This window comes from Salmo salar, chromosome ssa12, assembly GCF_905237065.1.
Source record: "Salmo salar chromosome ssa12, Ssal_v3.1, whole genome shotgun sequence".
NCBI lineage: Eukaryota > Metazoa > Chordata > Actinopteri > Salmoniformes > Salmonidae > Salmo > Salmo salar.
Window position 1 is genome coordinate 52,356,024 of NC_059453.1, and position 21,128 is coordinate 52,377,151.

At 41.4% G+C, this 21,128-nt stretch overlaps 1 protein-coding gene and 1 pseudogene across 3 annotated transcripts; both read right to left on the bottom strand.

The window, feature by feature from the left end:
- Positions 1 to 87: 87 nt before the first annotated feature.
- Positions 88 to 20,020, bottom strand: creld1a (cysteine-rich with EGF-like domains 1a). Of its 3 annotated transcripts, none has more exons than XM_014131984.2 (7): positions 18,876 to 20,020; positions 6,143 to 6,332; positions 5,820 to 5,903; positions 4,738 to 4,833; positions 4,447 to 4,590; positions 1,412 to 1,672; positions 88 to 392 (listed from the first exon to the last, which is right to left on the bottom strand). In XM_014131984.2, the coding sequence occupies exons 2-6, from the start codon at positions 6,306 to 6,308 to the stop codon at positions 1,452 to 1,454; spliced, it is 711 nt and encodes a 236-aa protein (XP_013987459.1). In that variant the 5' UTR covers positions 6,309 to 6,332; positions 18,876 to 20,020; the 3' UTR covers positions 88 to 392; positions 1,412 to 1,451. The 3 variants fall into 3 exon arrangements, with proteins under 3 accessions (XP_013987459.1, XP_013987457.1, XP_013987458.1); XM_014131982.2 differs by having other exon boundaries at positions 6,143 to 6,370; positions 18,876 to 19,188; XM_014131983.2 differs by lacking the exon at positions 88 to 392 and having other exon boundaries at positions 434 to 1,672; positions 6,143 to 6,370.
- Positions 11,240 to 11,988, bottom strand: LOC123725518 (uncharacterized; annotated as a pseudogene).
- Positions 20,021 to 21,128: the final 1,108 nt, after the last annotated feature.

Consider the following 21,128-nt stretch of genomic DNA (forward strand, 5'->3'; position numbering starts at 1 on the left):
GACCTATAGCCAGACAGGATGATCACAGCCAAAGTTCAGTACCAGTCAAAAGTTTGGACACACCTACTCATTCCATGGTTTTTTCTTTATTTTTTACTATTTTCTGCATTGTAGAATAATAGTGAAGACATCAAAACTATGAAATAACACATATGGAATCATGTAGTAACCAAAAAAGTGTTAAACAAATCAAAATATATTTTATATTTGAGATTCTTCAAAGTAGCCACACTTTGCCTTGATGACAGCTTTGCACACTCTTGGCATTCTCTCAACCAGCTTCATGAGGAATGCTTTTCCAACAGTCTTGAAGGAGATCCAAAGAGAAGCAGGAGGGCGGACCAGAGTAATGAAGACTTTTCGTTGACAGTGTGCTAAATCACTGTGCATACCTACAAACACGCACGCACACACACATACAGACACACATAAATTGTATTTTAACATTTAATGCATCTTTGAGACTGTCATTTTTCTTTTGAAATTGATAACTTACTATGCATAGTGTACATACATACATTGACTGTACAAAACATTAAGAATACCCCTCCCCCCAGTTTGAAGTAAGTTACTAACTAGCATTAGGGGCATAGACTCTACAAGGTGTTGAAAGTGTTCCACAGGGATGCTGACTCCAAGGTTTCCCACAGTTGTGTCAAGTTGGATGGATGTCCTTTGGGGTGGTGGACCATTCTTGATACACATGGGAAACTGTTGAGCATGAAAAACCCAGCAGCGTTGGAGTTCTTGACACAAACCGGTGCACCTGGCACGTACTACCATACCCCGTTCAAAGGCAATTAAATATTTTGTCTTTCCCATTCACCCTCTGAGTGGCAAACACACAATTGATGTCTCAATTGTCTCAAGGCTTAAAAATCCTTCTTTAACCTGTCTCCTCCCCTTCATCTACAATGCTTGAAGTGGATTTAACAAGAGGCATCAATAAGGGATCACAGCTTTCACCAGTCGATGTCATGGAAAGAGCAGGTGTTCATAACGTTTTGAACACTCAGTGTATATACACACACGCACATACACACAGAGACACATTTTATTTTAAATGTTTTGTTTAACACCGTTTTATGAGACCAAGCGTCCAATCTATAATCTTTGTTGAAATTGAGAGCATGATAGTGTTAAAGACAAGGTGCCCACAGCAATGTTTATTATTTAAGCTTGTAAAATGACAGTTTGTCTCAGGGATCTTTATTTATTTACAAATTATATGTAATAGTCTGTTTAGCCTGGGTGCCAGTCGGTTTCTACTCTCTTGCCAACTCCTTAAGCAATTGCCATGTTTACACAATTTCATGAGGAGTTGGCAAGAGAGCATAAACAAACTGGCACCCAGGCTAGAGTCTGATTGGTGTTAATGTCAATTAAACATTTCCTATATGCATATACCCACCAACAGGTTATGGTAATAAGTCCTTAATAGCAGTGTAGCTCTAGCGTCCCTTCAGAAAGCTGTCCAGTACTCGGTCTCCCCTGTCTATGAGCCAGTATCCAGCCATGGCCGCCACTCCACCCATGAAGATGGAGGTGAAGACCATGTCTCCTTTAGCAGCCAGGGTGGCCAAAGCACAGAGCAGCACCCCAAAGAACATCTGCTGGAGAACCTCCACCTCTTCATCCTGGACGTCCTCAAACAGACCCTTCTCACCCACACCTGCAGGGAGAGAGGGAGAGAGACAGAGAGAGAGAGAGAGAGAGAGAAATTCATTTTCAACAATACTTTTCAATAGAAAGTTAATAAAAATAGACAAGATCCTGCAATGACTTAGAGGTAAAAAATACACTGATTAACTTATATCACAGTTTACTTACTTATGGAGTTGCCTGCTCCAGGTGATTTATTTTTCAAATCATATGAGCAAAACCTATTTCTGGAACACTAAGCCAGACAAGATTAAGCATGCCTATTTCTATAATGAATATCCGTTTGAGGGGCAATTATTAAATATTAAAGCACTAAACCTCTCACTAAAAGCCTCACTCATACAAAAGCTTAACTTAAACCCGAACTTGTTCTCCAGTAGATTCATAAGGGTCATATCTTGTTCAACATTTTTATTTTTGCCTTAATACAGCTACTTTTTATTTAACCTTTATTTAACTAGGCAAGTCAGTTTAAGAACAAATTCTTATGTACAATGACGGCCTAGGAACATTGGGTTAACCGCCTTGTTCAGGAGCAGAACGACATATTTTTACCTTGTCAGCAAGGGGATTTGATCTAACAACCTTTCGGTTACTGGCCCAATGCTCTAATCACTAGGCTACCTGCCACCCTATTTCTCATTTTCGGTTAACTGAAAATTAAGCCATGTTCAAAGTACATTATAACAAATATTATAGTTCAACTCAAATATTCTCATTGATTTTAAAAAATTCTTTATGGAAAAAAATATTAAAGAGGGTATTATATTTATGATATTATGAATAGGAATGGTAGAGTTATGTCACACCTGCAGCTATTGAAAATATATGAGAAGGTTTGCTCAATCCAAAGTTACAACCAATTTATTGCAGCACTACCGCAGAAATGGAGGAGGCAAGCAGAAGGGGGAGGAAGTAGGGAACTGGTCTGTCTGACCAAAACTGGTGAAAAACATTTGCAAAAATAGAAAAATATACCAGTTTAATTTGAAGACCAAAATGTTGACAGCTGTGCCATACAGGTTGCAAAATAGCTGGGAAGACATTTTTGATTTACTGATTCCAGGGTACAAGGTGTATGAGCTGATATACAAAACGATGCAAGATTCAATGCTTTGAGTTTTTCAATTTAAAGTACTGTACAAAATTCTTGCTACGAGCAAAATACTAAATATATGCGGCATACAACCATCTTAGCTCTGCAGGTTTTGCTGTTAACCCCCTAGAGTCGATGTCCGTGCTCCCGTAGAAATCTAATTAGCAACATGAAAGCACACATTTGCCGGTATAAATACATTATTTTCGTTGATATTTTCATTTCTATAAGCAAATTCATACTTTCTCATCTGTTGGTTGTCTAGCAATGATCAACAACCAATTTGACAAAGCTTGAAAAATTTTGAAAATAATAAATGGGCAAATGTTGCACAATCCAGATGTGGAACGCTCAAGCCAGGTGCACACACCCTACACAATGTTGGACCTGATTCAGCTGTCCCAGACAAGTTTTTGAGATCAAAGACAAAATCCCCATGTCGTTGTCTACTTTGGCGCGCAGCCGTCACTGAGGCTCGTTTAACATGAGTGGGTCAGATATGCATTCTGAGGGCTACCAGTCTTGTCTTTGAGCAGTCCCAGACTTCCTGATATATTATCGGCATAAAATCTGCAGTGCTCTTGTCATGTGAGATGTGCAACGACAAGTTTTAGAATGGGGATGAGCAATAATTTATGAGAGCTCGCCAGAGAATAATCCAGTGAATTTTGACTTTGTTTCGCATCACCCAGAATGTGTAGACTCTCGAGAAGGAGCGATGATTACTACTAATATGCGTTTGTACTTGCCTTTAATCAAAGTCAAAGCGTCAAATCGTTACAGCTCTGAAGTTCGCAAGCGATGTCATTCAATTCAAAATGTTGGCTAGACATTTCAACTCTGAATGGGAAGCGTGAATGTCTGTCTAGAGTCCGTTAATCTAACCACATCATTGTTTTTAGCGAGACAGCGTTGTATCGACAATCGTCAAGACCAAGTGTAGAATCTTGTAGTGTGTGACCACCGCCTGTGCCACATTGTTTAGTGTGCGCACCACTACGTTGTCAAGACAAAACAAACTACAGGAAAGATGGTTGTTTAATGTGAGAGGTTTAGCGATGTTAAGATTTTGAATGTTGTGTAGTGTACAACCGGCTTTAGAGACTTACCCAGAAATACTCACAGCTGCAATCGCTGTCAAAGGTGCTTCTACAAAGTATTGACTCAGGGCTGTGAATACAGTACTTATCTAATGAAGATATATTTGTGTTTTACTTGTCATATTTTTGTTTTTACAAACGTTCTAATGTTTCTTCCGCTTTGACGTGACAGAGTATGTTGTGTAAATTGTTGACAAATATACATTTTAATCCCAATTTGTAACACAACAACATGTGGAAAAAGTCAAGGGGTGTGAATACTTTCTGAAGGCACTGTACCCACTCCATTCCTCATAATATGTTTTTTTTTAAATCTCTGCTGGGCGGGGGTTTTGGTTGAACTGGGGTGGTACTTGGTGGGCATGGGGGTGGGGTTGTGAGGAGGATGGAGGGGGGGTGTTCGGGGTACAACCGGAGTGTTTTGGGTGTTCGGTGCGGCTTCTCTTCGGTGTTCAATGTATGTTTTAAAATCTCAAAAATAAATAAATAAAATAAATACAGCTAGGAGAGTGGGAGATGTGTGTGTGTGTGTGTGTGTGCATGCGCGCGTCAGTGCATGGTGTGAGCGTGTGTGGTTAGAACACTTACCTCTGGGTAGCTTTTTCTGCACACAGACGTTGTTTTTGCGTGTGAAGCCTTCAGCACAGTCACAATGGAAAGAACCATCCAAATTGGTACAGATCTCATCCAGCCCTGAACACGCCAGAACCCGCTCACTGCATTCATCTATATCTGAGGGAGAGAGGGAGAGAGAAAAAATATGTATATACTTCTGGACTAAGAATCAGACAGACTGACAGACAGAGAGACAGACAAACACACACACAATCATCCTTATACATACTGTACAGATTCTCATACACAAAATACAGCACTTACCTAAACACTTGGCTCCGGTTAGTCTGTAGCCAGCAGCACACTTCCTGCAGCGAGCTGGCCCAGCACCCATACAGCCTACACAGGCCTGGTCACAGCCTGGCGGAAGACCACAAACCATCTGCATCAACACATAACACCCATACACAGTTCACAGTTCACACTAATGGGAGAGGAGATTCTGTTTCAGAGATCATAATATAATTGTACACAGCAACCTGGAGAAATCTTATGGATTCTGAATGAAATTGTATTGAACATAGAATTACACATTAATTTGAATAGGATCTCTGTGGTATTCAAGACAACTCTTATCTATACAATGAAGTTCTTGATAGTCTTATGACAACCTTTCACCTTTTTTAAAATTATATAATTGGGAAACAAAAAGTTTACTTAAGGGGAAGTTAGGATTCGCCCCATAGAGTGTTTAAAAATCAAATCAAATTGTATTAGTCACATGCGCCGAATACAACAGGTGTAGACCTTACAGTGAAATGCTTACTTACAAGCCCCTAACCAACAATGCAGTTTCAAAAAAATACAGATAAGAATAAGAGATAAGAGATAAAAATAACAATAGCGAGACTATATACAGGGGGGTACCGATACAGAGTCAATGTGCGGGGGCAACGGTTATTTGAGGTAGTATGTGCATGTAGGTAGAGTTACTAAAGTGATTATGCACAGATGACAACAGAGAGTAGCAGTGGTGTAAAGAGTGGGTGAGGGGCACTGCACATAGTCTGGGTAGCCATTTGACTAGATGTTCAGGAGTCTTATGGCTTGGGGGTAGAAGCTGTTTAGAAGCCTCTTGGACCCAGATTTGGCGCTTCGGTACCGCTTGCCGTGCGGTAGCAGAGAGAACAGTCTATGACTAGGGTGGCTGGAGTCTTTGACAATTTTTAGGGCCTTCCTCTGACACCGCCTGCCTGGTATAGAGGTCCTGGATGGCAGGAAGCTTGGCCCAGTGATGTACTAGCCCTTCGCACTACCCTCTGTAGTGCTCGGCCTCCGACCGACAGCCAATCAACTTCTGATTGGCTGTTGAAGAGGAAGAAGTGATCTCTGGTAGCAGCACTGACCTTTGCACTGATAGTTGCCTTCTGTATTGAAGCAGTAAGTGTTGGGGGGACACTGGCCCAGCTCTGTGCCACACTCATCTATGTCTTGAACACAACAGCAACAGATATTATAGCAACACAACAGAACAGGTTTTGTATAAAGTACAGCACAGTAAGATTATACATTGAAGCATTTTACATTATAAACACAAACACCAACATTTAGAAAGATATTAGATGTTGATGCATTTCTTCATTTATCTGAGACACACACACACACATAATATATCTCTTTCTCTCTACACACACACACACACACCACACACACACACAGTCCCACTTACCTACACATGTGTTGTCATGGAGGGTCCAGCCTGTTCTGCACTCCAGACACAGGTCATTCTGAGGCCCTGAGCATTCCTTACAGGAGTCCGGACAGCCTCGGACCAGAACCACCTGGGACAGCACTGAGTACAGCCCTGCAGCAAGGAGGGGCCAGCCAGTCATCATCACACCCTCCCTATCAAGCAGCCACTGAGACAGTATGAGAGAGTGGATTGGACCACTGAGTTCTATAGGAACCAGGGGACACAGACAGGAAAGTATACAGTTCTGTATTAGGTTGAACACTTAACTTTAATCATTTAGATAATTAAAGGGCCAGTCTGCAATTGATACATTTTTTTGGACTTTTAAATTAATTATACATAGGTCTATTCATTGATTGTTGTAGAATAGGTAATTACACCTTTTGGAGCCTTTTGAGTAGTGTAACTTGGTTTTATTTCACCTAATTGTAATATGATATCCATAAATCCCCTTGTGACAGGGGGGATGGAAGCTTGTTGTCTGCAACAAGAAGGGGCAATTGAATGTAAGTTTCACCCCAAAAATGTAATTGTTAAAAAAATTCTAGCCCGTCTATCTGTAGGTAACAGGGTTGACCTGTTAAGCTCGACCAGCTCAGTTTTCCACAACAAAACACTAGAAAATGGCCAAAAAGAGTAGAACCAGCTCACCAGCTTTTACACTATAGTTTCACTATTAGATGTTTGTTGTTTCTTTAGAATATTTTTTTTCATGAGAGTTCAGTTCATGCAACAGGGTTGACCTTAAAATGAGGAACAGGTTTTCTTTTTACCTTAAAATGAATTCCTAATCAACTGAAATAAATACAAATCCTCAGAAAATGCTTTGTGAAAGCAACAAAATAACTACGGGTTAACAATTATGGTGAAAATGTGGATAAATGTTGTGGTTTAGTGGGTTAAAATCTTCCTAGAAGTCACAGAGGATCCACAAAAGGGTCATGTCAATATCAGAATTTTTGCACTTTTAGCAAGTCTTTATTCATTTAAAAAATGTATTTATTGAATTTTCCATGTGGTCTATATTAGTGACCCGGTTCAGGAAACTAGGCATATGTCGCAAGTCATGACTTCACAGGAGAGCTGTTTGGAGGTGAATTAAAAAAAATATCATCTAAATGCATTTTTTGGCAGAAATGTCTCCTCGAACATGTGAACTTTCATGTGCCTTAATATCAAACTTGTATACCATCTGTAAATACAGATTAAATTGTTAGATTATGAGCCTAGTTGGTTTAGCCACAGAAAAAGTGAGCAACCTTCCCGCTAGCCATGATTGGCTGAGATATTGAGTGGGCTGGACATGCCGAAAGATGAGTTTGGATTGGTCTGCCATATAGCACGCATCTGTCTATTGGAGCTTGTCAGTATGGCTAGGTAATCATGTTAAACGCAGCTTTTTTTCAAATGTATCGCATCGTAAAACTGCATAAACCTAATGTCAAGTGAAAGTGTACTGTTAGCTAGCTAACGTTATGTATATGCTCTCCACTTTCTGGAGTACCAAGTTTTAAAATCAGTGGAATTCGAGTATGATAGCTAAGGATATGGAGAAAACACCAGTTTGGATTCAACACCCGCTCAACACCCGTTGAATATGTCCGGTCTCAGTAAACGTCGCAACAAAGCGTAATTCAATTGTTGCCAGCAGCACAGTCACCAACGCTCTGGATAACATGAAAACTGCCTAACCAGCTCTGCTAGGGGGAGTAAAATGGTCAGAGTGGGGTGTTCTCTCATTATGTGTCTGGAAGTAGCTAGCCAATGTTAGCCAGTTAGCTTGGGTGCTTGTCTGTCGTTGTGAGGTCAGGGCTTTCGGAACAACCCTACTTATTGGCCAGAGCGTCCAGTGTGCGCTCTGAAAGCAAAACGCTCTGAATTTACGAACGGACAATCTAACAGCACAGTTGCAGTCACCAACGCTCTGGATAACATAACAGCGTAACCAGCTCTGCTAGGACGAGTAATGTTCAGTGAGCTGTTCTCTCTCTCTTAGATGTCTGGAAGTAGCTGGCAAGTTTGTACAGCATGCTTGGATCAACCCTTAAAGAGATAGGTGGGGCAAAGGCTTAAGAGGGTGGGAACAATGCTGAATGGCTAAAGACAAAGAAGGGCTCTCCAATGGTAGTACCAAAACATTGAAAGGCGATTTTCTCAAAAGTGAGTTTACAAGTTGATCAACTTTCAAAGCAGAATTACTTTCCCATTGTTTCCTCAATTGCAGTGTATGAAATACAATTTTGTAGCTCTGTCTCTAGTTTTATCCAATGTGAAAAACAGAAATTCAAATGTTGCTACATAAGATAGAATCCAGGTGGTGAGTCACATTAAAGGGCACTTAATTTAATATAAAGGCTTTTAAAACCAATCAATCAAAAGTATTTATGAAGCCCTTTTTACATCAGCAGTCACAAAGTGCTACACAAAAACCCAGCCTAAAACCCCAAACAGCAAGTAATGCAGATGTAGAAGCACGGTGTCAAGGAAAAACTCCCTAGAAAGTCAGGAACCTAGGAAGAAACCTAGAGAGGAACCAGACTCTGAGGGGTGGCCAGTCCTTTTCTGTCTGTTCCGGGTGGAGATAGTACATGGCCATTAAGGCCAGATTGTTCTTCAAGATGTTCAAACGCTCATAGATGACCAGCAGGGTCATTCAGAGGTTGAGACAGCAGGTGCGGAAGAGAGAGAGAGAGAGTCAGAAACAGCAGGTCCGCGACAAGGTACTGTAGCACGTCCGGTGAACAGTTCAGGGTTCCATAGCCAGTAGGTCCGATGACTGAGTGTAATCTGGCCCAGGGGTGCGAAGGTGAACAGCAAGGCACTGGAGAGACGAACCGCCCTTGCTGTCTCTGCCTCGCCGGCTCACCTCTCTCCACTGTAACTCAACCCACTCAAGTGACGCACCCCTCCTAGGGACGGCATGGAAGAGCACTAGTAGGCCCGTGACTCAGCCCCCGTAATAGGGTCAGAGGCAGAGAATCCCAGTGGAGAGAGGTGAGCCGGCCAGGCAGAGACAGCAAGGGCTGTTCGTCTCTCCAATGCCTTGCCATTCAGCTTTGCACTCCTGGGCCAGACTACACTCAATCATAGGTCCTACTGGGGAGATGAGTCTTAAAGGTCGAGACCGAGTCTACGTCTGTCACATGGAAAGGAAGACCATTCCATAAAAAATGTAGCTCTATGGGAGAAAGCCCTGCCTCCAGCTGTTTGCTTAGAAATTCTAGGGACAATAAGGAGGCCTGCGTCTTGTGACCATAGCGTATGTGTAGGTATGTACGGCAGGACCAAATCGGAAAGATAGGTAGGAGCAAGCCCATGTAATGTTTTATAGGTTAGCAGTAAAACCTTGAAATCAGCCCTATCCTTAACAAGAAGCACTGGAGTAAAATGATCACATTTTTTGGTTCTAGTCAAGAGTCTAGCAGCCGTGTTTAGCACTAACTGAAATGTATTTGGTGCTCTATCCGGGTAGCCGGAGAGTAGAGCATTGCGGTAGTCTAATCTAGAAGTGACAAAAGCATGGATTAGCTTTTATGTTAGTTTAGTTTGTGATTTTTGTTATGAAGATAGAAAAAAGCTGTCCTTGAAATATTCTTGATATTTTCGTCAAAAGAGAGATCAGGGTCCAGAGTAACGCTGAGGTCCTTCACAGTTTTATTTGAGATGACTGTTCAACCATCAAGATTAATTGTCAGGTCCAAAAGAAGATCTCTTTGTTTCTTGGGACCTAGAACTAGCATCTCTGTTTTGTCCGAGTTTAAAAGTAATATTTTTCCGCCATCCACTTCCTTATGTCTGAAAGACAGGCTTCCGGGGTAGGCAATTTTGGGGCTTCACCATGTTTCATCAAAATGTACAGCTGTGTGTTATTCGCATAGCAGTGAAGGTTGACATTGTGTTTCTGAATGACGTCACCAAGAGGTAGAATATATAGTGAAAACAATATTGGTCCAAAAACAGAACCTTCAGGAGCGTTGAAACTTAAAATTGATTTGTCAGAGGACAAACCATCCACAGAGACAAACTGATATCTTTTCAACAGATAAGATGCAAACAGGGCAAGAACTTGTCCATGTAGACCAATAAGGGTTTCCAATCTCTCCAAAATAATGTGGTAATCGATGGTGTCAAAAGCAGCACTAAGGTCTAGGAGCACAAGCAAAGATGCAGACCCCTGGTCTGAGGCCATTAAAAGGTCATTTACCGCCTTCACGAGTGCAGTCTCAGTGCTATGATGGGGTCTAATACAAGACTGAGGTGTTACGCTTACATTAATTGTCTTCAGGAAGGCTGTGAGTTGCTGCGTAACAGCTTTTTCAAAAATGTTTGAGAGGAATGGGATATTAAATATAGGCCGAAAGATTTATACATTTGGTTTGACATTTTAAAGAGTGGCTTTATTACTGTCACTTTTGGTACACATCCGGTGGATAGGGAGCCATTTATTAGAGAAAGTAGCTCTTTCAGTGGTTTAGTTGGAATAGGGTTCAGAATCCAGCTCGAAAGTTTAGAGGCCATAACTATTTTCATGAATGTGTTTAGAGATACAGGATAAAAAAAACTTTAGTGCCTCCATTGATCCTAGGTCCTGGCAGTTCTGTTCAGACTTAGGATAACTGAGTTTTGGAGAAATACGCAGATTCAAAGAGGAGTCCGTAATTTGCTTTCTAATGATCATGATCTTTTCATCGAAGAAGTTCATAAATTCATCACTGCTAAAGTGAAAGGCATCCTCTCTTGGGGAATCCTGCTTTTTAGTTAGCTTTGCGACAGTATCAAAATAAATGTTATATTGTTCTTATTCTCCTCAATTAGGTAGGAAAAATTGGATGATCGAGCAGCAGTTAGGGCTCGATATTGCACGGTACTGTCTTTCCAAGCTAGACGGAAGACTTCCAGTTTGGTGGAGCGCCATTTCCGTTCCAATTTTCTGGAAGATTGCTTCAGGCCTCGGGTATTTTCTGTAGACCAGGGAGCAAATTTTTTGTGACAAATTATTTTTGTTTTTAGGGGTGCGACTGCATCTAGGGTATTACACAAGGTTCAATTTAGATCCTCAGTTAGGTGGCTAACCGATTTTTGTACTCTGACGTCCTTGGGTAGGTGGAGGGAGTCTGGAAGGGCATCTAGGAATCTTTTGGTTGTCCGAGAATTTATAGCACAGCTTTTGTTGATCCTTGGTTGGGGTCGGAGCAGATTATTTGTTGTGATTGCAAACGTAATAAGAGTGGGGTCCAGGATTATGAGGAAAAACATTTAGATCCACAATATTTATTACATGGGACAAAACTACATCCAGGTTTTGACTGTGGCAATGAGTAGGTCCAGAGATATGTTGGACAAAACCAACTGAGTCGATGATGGCTCCAAAAGCCTTTTGGAGTGGGTTTCTGGACTTTTCCATGTGGACATTAAAGTCACCAAAATGTTTTATATTATCTGCCATGACAACAGGGTCTAACAGGAATTCAGGGAACTCAGTGAGGAACACTGTATATGGCCCAGAAGGCCTGTAAACAGTAGCTATAAAAAGTGATTGAGTATGCTGCATATATTTCATGACAAGAAGCTAAAAATACAAAAATGCAGTCATCTTTTTGGGGGGTAAATGGAAATGTTCTGTCTTAAATGTTAGCAACACCGCCGCCTTTACGGGATACGCAGGGGATATGGTCACTAGCGTAACCAGGAGGAGAGGCCTCATTTAACACTGTAAATTCATCAGACTTGAGCCATTTTTCAGTCAGGCCAATCACATCAAGATTATGATCAGTGATTAGTTCATTGACTATAACTGCCTTGGAAGTGAGGGATCTAACATTAATTAGTCCTATTTTGAGATGTGAGAGATCACAATCGCTTTCAATAATGACAGGAATGGAGGAGGTCTTTATTCCAGCGAGATTGCTAAGGAGAACACCGCCATGTTTAGTTTTGCTCAACCTAGATCGAGGCACAGAAACGGTTTCAATGGGGATAGCTGAGCTGACTAAACTGACTGGGCTAGTGGCAGACACCACTAACCTGGCACCCTATCTCATTGTGGAGCTAGAGGAGTTTGAGCCCTGTCTATGTTGATAGATAAAATGAAAGCACCCCTCCAGCTAAAATGGAGTCCGTCACTCCTCAGCAGGCCAGGCTTGGTCCTGTTTGTGGGTGAGTCCCAGAAAAAGGGCCAATTATCTACAAATTCTATATTTTGGGAGGGGCAGAAAACATGTTGAGACTCTGCTGTAGAGCTCATCACCCCCCTTAACTGGGAGGAGGCCAGAGAAATTTACTTGAAGCTGACACATATTTTTTTATCAAATTTAAACGGCGAAGCTATGTTGCGCTTGGTAACCTCTGACTGTTTCATCCTAACATCGTTGGTGCCGACGTGGATAACAATATCCCTATACTCTCTACACTCGCCAGTTTTAGCCTTAGCCAGCACCATCTTCAGATTAGCCTTAACGTCGGTAGCCCTGTCCCCTGGTAAACGGTGTATGATCGCTGGATGACTTTTTTAAAGTCTAATATTGCGGGTAATGGAGTCGCCAATGACTAGGGTTTTCCATTTGTCAGAGCTAATGGTTGGAGGGTTCGGCGGTTGAAAGTTTCTGTCGGCTGAGCATGCCGACAGAAACTTAAAGTAATATCTGTACTTTTTCAGATAACAAGCTGTTTCATCCTTTCCTACACTTAAATGACCCTTGCCTAATGATTGCATTTGAAGCTGGGCTTTCAACACGGCTATCCTCGCCATAAGGTGATAGTTCTCCTGTGTAATATAAGTACAGTTATGAGTACAGCGACTGCAATTAGATGGCGTAGTGTTAATGTTACTACTTAGCTTTTTCGGCTGGTGGAGGTCCTGTACAAACATGTTCAGATAAAGCATCCGGGGTGAAATAGTTGAATGAAAAAAGTTGAGCAAGGGAAAAACTGTTTTGTTCATAAATGTGTTCATAAATGTGTTAAATGCAGATTTAAGTTAAATCTGAAAAGTTTGGCAGTTAGCCAAGTAGCATCAAACAGCACAGCAGCACGGAGACAAGTCCGGAACTTGTGACACAATTTCTACTTAAAAAATCTAAGGGAAACAAAAGGCACTCATTTCCTGGAACGACCCCTAATTTTAATGCCTCATGAGTTCAAGACTCTATTCAATCTTTATCACTGAAGCATTAGAGATTGTGCGATAGAAATGTAAAGTTGATTTCTGATTGAGCCTCTGCTGCAGAGGATAAGTTCATTAGTTACCAGCCTCAGAAATTGCAGCCTAAATAAATGCTTCGCAGATTTCAAGTAACAGACACATCTCACCATCAACAGTTCAGAGGAGACTGTGTGAATCAGGCCTTCATGGTCGAATTGCTGCAAAGAAACCACTAAGAAAGGACACCAATAAGAAGAAGAGACTTGCTTGGACCAAGAAACACGAGCAATGGACATTAGACCGGTGGAAATTTGTCCTTTCGTCTGGAGTCCAAATTGGAGATTTCTGGTTTCAACCGCTGTGTCTTTGTGAGACGCGGTGTGGGTGGACGGATGATCTCCGCATGTGTGGTTCCCACTGTAAAGCATGGAGGAGGAGGTGTTATGGTGAGGGGGTGCATTGCTGGTGACACTGTCTGTGATTTATTTAGAATTCAAGGCACACTTAACCAGAATGGCAACCACAGTGTTCTGCAGCAATATGTCATCCCATCTGGTTTGGGCTTAGTGGGACTATCATTTGTTTTTCAACAGGACAATGATCCAACACACCTCCAGGCTGTGTAAGGGCTATTTAAGAGTGATGGAGTGCTGCATCAGATGACCTGGCTTCTACAATCCCCCAACCTCAACCCAATTGAGATGGTTTGGGATGAGTCGGACCGCAGAGTGAAGGAAAACCAGCCAACAAGTGCTCAGCATATGTGGGATCTCCTTCAAGACTGTTGGAAAAGCATTCCAGCTGAAGCTGGTTGAGATAATGCCAAGAGTGTGCAAAGCTGTTATCAAAGCAAAGGGTGGCTACTTTGAAGAATCTGAAATATAAAATATATTTTGTTTAACACTTTTTTGGTTACTACATAATTCCATGTGTGTTATTTCATAGTTGTGATGTCTTCACTATTATTCTACAATGTAGAAAATAGTAAAAATAAAGAAAACCCTCGAGTGAGTAGGTTTTTCTAAAACTTTGAACCGTTAGTGTATGTCTATGAATTTCAAATCAAAATCAAATCAAATTGTATTTGTCACATGCGCCGAATACAACAGGTGTAGACCTTACAGTGAAACGCTTACTTACCAATCCTTAACCAACAATGCTTTAAGAAGTTTTAAGAAATATAACTGTTGAGTAAAAAATAGACATGTGTAAAAATAGAAGTAACAAATAATTAAACATCAGCAGTAGAATAACAATAGCGAGGCTATATACAGGGGGTACCGGTACAGAGTCAATGTGCGGGGGCACCTGTTAGTCGAGGTAATTGAGGTAATATGTACATGTAGGTACGGTTAAAGTGACTATGCATAGATAATAAACAGAGAGTAGCAGCAGAGTAAAAGAGGGGTCTGGGAGGCCCTTTGATTAGCTGTTCAGGAGACTTATGGCTTGGGCGTAGAAGCTGTTAAGAAGCCTTTTGGACCTAAACATGGCTCTCCGGTACCGCTTGCCGTGCGGTAGCAGAGAGAACAGTCTATGACTTGGGTGGCTGGAGTCTTTGACCATTTTTAGGGCCTTCCTCTGACACCACCTTGTATAGAAGGTCCTGGATGGCAGAAAGCTTGGCCCTAGTGATGTACTGGGCCGTATGCACTACCCTCTGTAGTACCTTGCGGTCGGAGGCTGAGCAGTTGCCATACCAGGCAGTGATGCAACCAGTCAGGATGTTGTAGAACCTTTTGAGAATCTGAGGACCCATGACAAATCTTTTCAGTCTCCTGAGGGGGAATAGATTTTGTTGTGCCCTCTTCACGTTTGTCTTAGGGTGTTTGGACCAAGATAGTTTGTTGGTGATGTGGACACCAAGGAACTTGAAGCTCTCAACCTGCTCCACTACAGCCCCGTCGATGAGAATGGGGGCGTGCTCAGTCCTCCTTTTCCTGTTGTCCACAATCATCTCGTTTGTCTTGATCACGTTGAGGGAGAGGTTGTTGTCCTGGCACCACATTGCCAGGTCTCTGACCTCCTTCCTATAGGCTGTCTCATAGTTGTCGGTGATTAGGCCTACCACTGTTGTGTCATTGGCAAACTTGATGATGGTGTTGGAGTGGTACTTGGCCATGCAGTCATGAGTGAACAGGGAGTACAGGAGGGGACTGAGCACACACCCCTCAGGGGCCCTCGTGTTGAGGATCAGTGTGGCAGATGTGTTGTTACCTACCCTTACCACCTGGGGGCGGCCCGTCAGGAAGTCTAGGATCCAGTTGCAGAGGGAGGTGTTTAGTCCCAAGGTCCTTAGCTTAGTGATGAGCTTTGAGGATACTATGATGTTGAATGCTGAGCTGTAGTCAATGAATAACATTCTCACATAGGTGTTCCTTTTGTCCAGATGAGAAAGGTCAGTGTTGAGTGCATTATAGCTGGCATCATCTGTGGATCTGTTGGGGCGGTATGCAAATTGGAGTGGGTCTAAGGTTTCTGGGATAATGGTGTTGATGTGAGCCATGACCAGCCTTTCAAAGCACTTCATGGCTACAGACATGAGTGCTGCTAGTCGGTAGTCATTTAGGCAGGTTACCTTAGTGGTCTTGGGCACAGGGACAATGGTGGTCTGCTTGAAACATGTTGGTATTACAGACTCAGTCAGGAACAGGTTGAAAAAGTCAGTGAAGACACTTGCCAGTTGGTCAGCACATGCTCGGAGTACACGTCCTGGTAATCCATCTGGCCCTGTGGCCTTGTGAATGTTGACCTGTTTAAAGGTCTTACTCACATCGGCTAGGGAGAGAGTGATCACCCAGTCATCTGGAACAACTGATGCTCTAATGCATGTTTCAGTGTTACTTGCCTCAAAGCGAGCATCGAAGTAATTTAGCTTGTCTGGGAGGCTCGTGTCAATGGGCAGCTCGTGGCTTTGCTTCCCTTTGTAGTCAGTAATAGTTTGCAAGCCCTGCCACATCCGACGAGCGTTGGAGCCGGTGTAGTACGATTCAATCTTAGTCCTGTATTGATGCTTTGCCTGTTTGATGGTTAGTTGGAGGGCATAGCGGGATTTCTTATAAGCTTCCGGGTTAGAGTCCCGCTCCTTGATAGCGGCAGATCTACCCTTTATTTCAGTGAGTATGTTGCCTGTAATCCATGGCTACTGGTTGGGGTATGTACGTACGAAGTTGAGAGTGGTAACATTGTTTTACTGCAGATTTCCCCTCTAAAGTGGAGTTATTGCTTTTTTTAATTTGAATTAAATTAATGTTACTGTAGATCAGGGTTGGATAGTTTACTTTCTAAATGTAATCCATTACAGTTACTAGTTACCTTTCCAAAATTGTAATTAGTAACATAATCTGATTACTTTCCCCTTCAGAGGCATTAGAAGAAGACAAGAAGCATCCATCAAATGCACTTGGTGTGTCATATTGGTCTTTGACTTATGGTTAGACTTGCTCAGGTGAAACAAACTTAGGGCCCGATTCAATCAGATCTGCTTTAGCCGACATCCACATAGCTGATGTTTTCACGGTGTCAGAGGTGGAACTGCATTAGAGCTGTCAAATCCACAAGCGGCTCCTGGCATTATACCTAAAGTGGACATTGCCATTGGCTGCTAGTAACTGAAAGGTCGCTGGTTTGAATTCCTGAGCTGGCAAGGTGGAAAAATCCTCCGTTCTGCCCTTGAGCAAGGAACTTAACACCCCAACAACACCTGCTCCCAAGGCACCGATGACATGGACGTCGATTAAGGCAGCCCCCCCCACCCCCGCACCTCTCTGATTCAGAGAGGTTGGGTTAAATGCAGAAGACAACAGACTCGGTATCCCCTTTACTTTCCCACATAAATCCCATACAGCCTTGTTTACAAGTTTGAAAACTGGAATGTGAGACATAATCTACACATCGATTAGGCTGATAGAAATCCTCAGTATTTTGTTTAATGATTTTCAATTTGAGAGTCATTATTTTTTATATAGCCCATACTTTCTCGTTCTGAGTTTCTATCAAGTGGGAGGGGTGTGGCTTCGTGATGATCACAAGAGCAGTTGATCACCGATTTGATAGCTCCAACTCAGAGCACTGCACAGGCATGAATTTTAAGCCCGAGCCCTACCCATGCCCCCAAAGCTCAGGCCCTACCCTACCCCGGATCGATTGCTTCTGCCAAATTTAAGGCCGGCCCTGCCCGAAACCCAAAATAACTGCCTCCTTAGTAAATCTATTAGCTGCTTCTCTCTGTCTGTCACTCGCTCCTTGCGCACAGCTTGCTCTGTTTATTGTGGCTCTGAGTCTGAGTAACCATGGTAATTGCTCTTCCTGTGTTGCTCTGCTCAATGAAAAGACATGAGAGAGCAGTTAGCTGTTAGCTACTTTTCATCACTCTAAACTCTGACAAAACTCAAAGAACATGATTATTTTCTGTAAAATAATCTCTCCTGTTTTATATTTGATGAGATTGGAGCACATCTGACACAATGTTATGATATTACCCAGATATGACTGTACTGTGCAGCAGAGCACGAGCAAATGGCTCAACTTCAACATTTTTGTGATCAATTTAGTGATACCTGAGGCCTGCCCGTACCCTAGTTATTGATGGAAAAACAGGCCCTACCACGCCCTAACCCGATGTATAATGTCAGAGCCCGTCGGGCTCGGATCCGGTAGCGGAGCTCTATTCTACCTCCGATACTGCCAAAACATCAGCTATGCGGTTGTCGGCTATCGCCCTTAAACACTTGAACTGATTGAATCTAGGCCTTAAAGGGGCAATCTGCAGTTGCTACATCCATTTTTGGACTTGTGAGTTAATGATATGTACCCATTGATTCTTGAAGAATATATCTTATAAATGCCTCATGAAGTTCAACTGTCGTACTCCATAAGAACCCAAAATATTAAATTGTTTTACTCCAATGTTTGTAAGTAAAAGTAAATGTAAACAAACACTGTATGGCCTAAAAACAAAACTAAAGCTATAATTTTGATATCATGGATGGTCAGCCTTTGCATTAATTGATATGTATATTTTTTTCTTATTTTACCAGGTAAGTTGACTGAGAACACATTCTCATTTACAGCAACGACCTACGTAATAATTACAGGGGAGAGGAGGGGGGATGAATGAGCCAATTGGAATGAGTCAATTCATAGCTCTGTCTATGAAATTGAGAGTGGTTACATTTCTCCAGCACCATCCCTCAGCTTTTTACCAAAACAGGCACAGGGAGTTCAGTTTGTTATTGTTTTGACTGCTGATTGGCACTTTATATTTGCACCTTTTTCAATGCTGAATTGAATGTAATTGAGAAAACTGAAAGTGTCATAATGTATTGTTTAGCAAACATCCTTTTTCTGAATTTAAAAGTATCCAAGAAGAAATCATCTAGTTTTTCCAAAAGTACATGTAATCAGTTACTCCCCAACCCTGCTGTAGAAAGTATAATGAGTGTTATTGTCAGTAACCTCAAACAACTAAGGAAAATAGCTCCATGCAATTCTGTGCAACTTGACAACACTGTAGATCACATGGACTATTTTTTGTAAATTACCTTGAAAAGTTCACACTATATTTACCTCTAAGTATTTCGACGCTGAGCGGGAACAGCAAACGGTTTTGTCCGAAGGCACCCTTCAAAGGAATGACTGAACTGTGCAAGTCTGTGTGGGACCGCAGTCTTTCTACTCTGTTGATTTCAGCTGTCGTCGTTCTTGTTGCTCATCGGATCTGGTCTGCGCTCAGACAGGCTAGCCCTTGACCAATCACAACCTCTTGAGGGGCAAAAGGGTCCGGGACTACTGTACAAGTCGGTCAATCAGAGCACCAAGCGCACCACCACACAAAGAAGCAATGTTATTTATAACTGCGTGAGCGGAGGGCTGCATTCTGTCCTATGTGGGATCCCCCCCCCCCCACCCCGCGGCTGTTTCCCATGGATATTTGTTGTCTGTCACTTCTGTAAAGTTTTTTAAAACTAAAAGTACTATTTGTTTGTGTCGAAATACATGTATTTTTCATCTTGCACATAGAAAAATAGAATATATTATACATTACATGATAGAGATATTGTTTTGGTCAAAAGTCATTTAGGTAATTTACATTGGCTTACACCAATGCATAAACAGATAAGAAGGAGCATGGCATTTAGGTTTGTCCTATTTTGATCCAGCTAATATTTCAAAAGACTTTTAAGAAATCTACAACAACATAAAAGATTTAAGAGTAAGATAAAGAACAATTGTTGAACATTCTATGTAGGAGGGACCAGGTAACAAAGTAACACTATTTATACCATTAGGAATAACTTAGAAAGCTGTTATTCAATGTGCTAATGCTTGGTTATCTACATGCCGAGGAAGTTTTGCTTAAATCCATAAATGATTTTGTGTTGTATTTACAGAAAATATATTTTTCAGGTCAAATTCTAAATATTCTTGCCTCTTCTCTTTCTTGATTATTGACCTGCAGAACATTCCCCATGTATCTAATCATATATACTTTTTATCAGTAAAAATGTATTTTGATTGGTATAGTTGATGACAATAATTAATTATGCAACCAATAATTAATGGAATATTTAGAATTTTTTTGTCACGAAACGCGTCGGGCGCGTCACCCTTCTTTACCCTTTCGGATAGTGTCTTGAACGCATGAACAAAACAGAGGATATTTGAACATAACTATGGATTATTTTGAACCAAACCAACATTTGTTATTGAAGTACAAGTGCTGGGAGTGCATTCTGACGAAGAACAGCAAAGGTAATCAAATTTTTCTTATAGTAAATCTGACTTTGGTGAGGGCTAAACTTGGTGGGTGTCTAAATAGCTAGCCCTGTGATGCCGGGCTATCTACTCAGAATATTGCAAAATGTGCTTTCACCGAAAAGCTATTTTAAAATCGGACATAGCGAGTGCATAAAGGAGTTCTGTATCTATAATGCTTAAAATAATTGTTATGTTTTTTGTGAACGTTTATCGTGAGTAATTTAGTAAATTCACCGGAAGTTTGCGGGGGGTATGCTAGTTCTGAACGTCACATGCTAATGTAAAAAGCTGTTTTTTGATATAAATATGAACTTGATTTTTTGTATTGTATAACATAATGTCCTAGGATTGTCATCTGATGAAGATCATCAAAGGTTAGTGCTGCATTTAGCTGTGGTTTGGGTTTATGTGACATTATATGCTAGCTTGAAAAATGGGTGTCTGATTATTTCTGGCTGGGTACTCTGCTGACATAATCTAATGTTTTGCTTTCGTTGTAAAGCCTTTTTGAAATCGGACAGTGTGGTTAGATTAACGAGAGTCTTGTCTTTAAAATGGTGTAAAATAGTCATATGTTTGAGAAATTGAAGTAATAGCATTTCTAAGGTATTTGAATATCGCGCCACGGGATTACACTGGCTGTTGCGTATGTGGGACGATTTCGTCCCACCTAGCCCAGAGAGGATAAAATACTTTTAGCAGTCAAAAGTGTGTATTTTACTTTTTTTCTAGGGCATAATCTCAGCTGTACTGGCAAACTTGATGAACATAAGTTACATTTTACCCCATTATGTGAATGTGTCTAAATACCATATAAAATACCACTGAATTGGATGTAAGGGGTTAATATGACATGCCTTAAAGGTCAAATGAAAATATTTTTGGTCAACTTTTGGTCAATTTTCATCCAAATATCAGTTTCAAATCAGATATTCTTCAATTACCCCTTATTTTGAAAATTGAAAACAGTGATACAATGAACCCGCAGCCTGTTACAATTAACCCTGTGAAAAATACAAGAGCGACATTTCACTTCCACCACTTTTGGTTGAATTGTAAATG

What these genes read in the sequence shown, in the direction of transcription:
- creld1a (XM_014131984.2), bottom strand. Translation starts at nt 6,308, where the DNA reads ATGATGACTGGCTGGCCCCTCCTTGCTGCAGGGCTGTACTCAGTGCTG. An exon ending in CCATGACAACACATGTGTAG is followed by an intron (nt 5,904 to 6,142) that starts GTAAGTGGGACT and finishes GTTGTGTTCAAG; the next exon opens with ACATAGATGAGTGTGGCACA. An exon ending in AGGCAACTATCAGTGCAAAG is followed by an intron (nt 4,834 to 5,819) that starts GTCAGTGCTGCT and finishes GTCTTCCGCCAG; the next exon opens with GCTGTGACCAGGCCTGTGTA.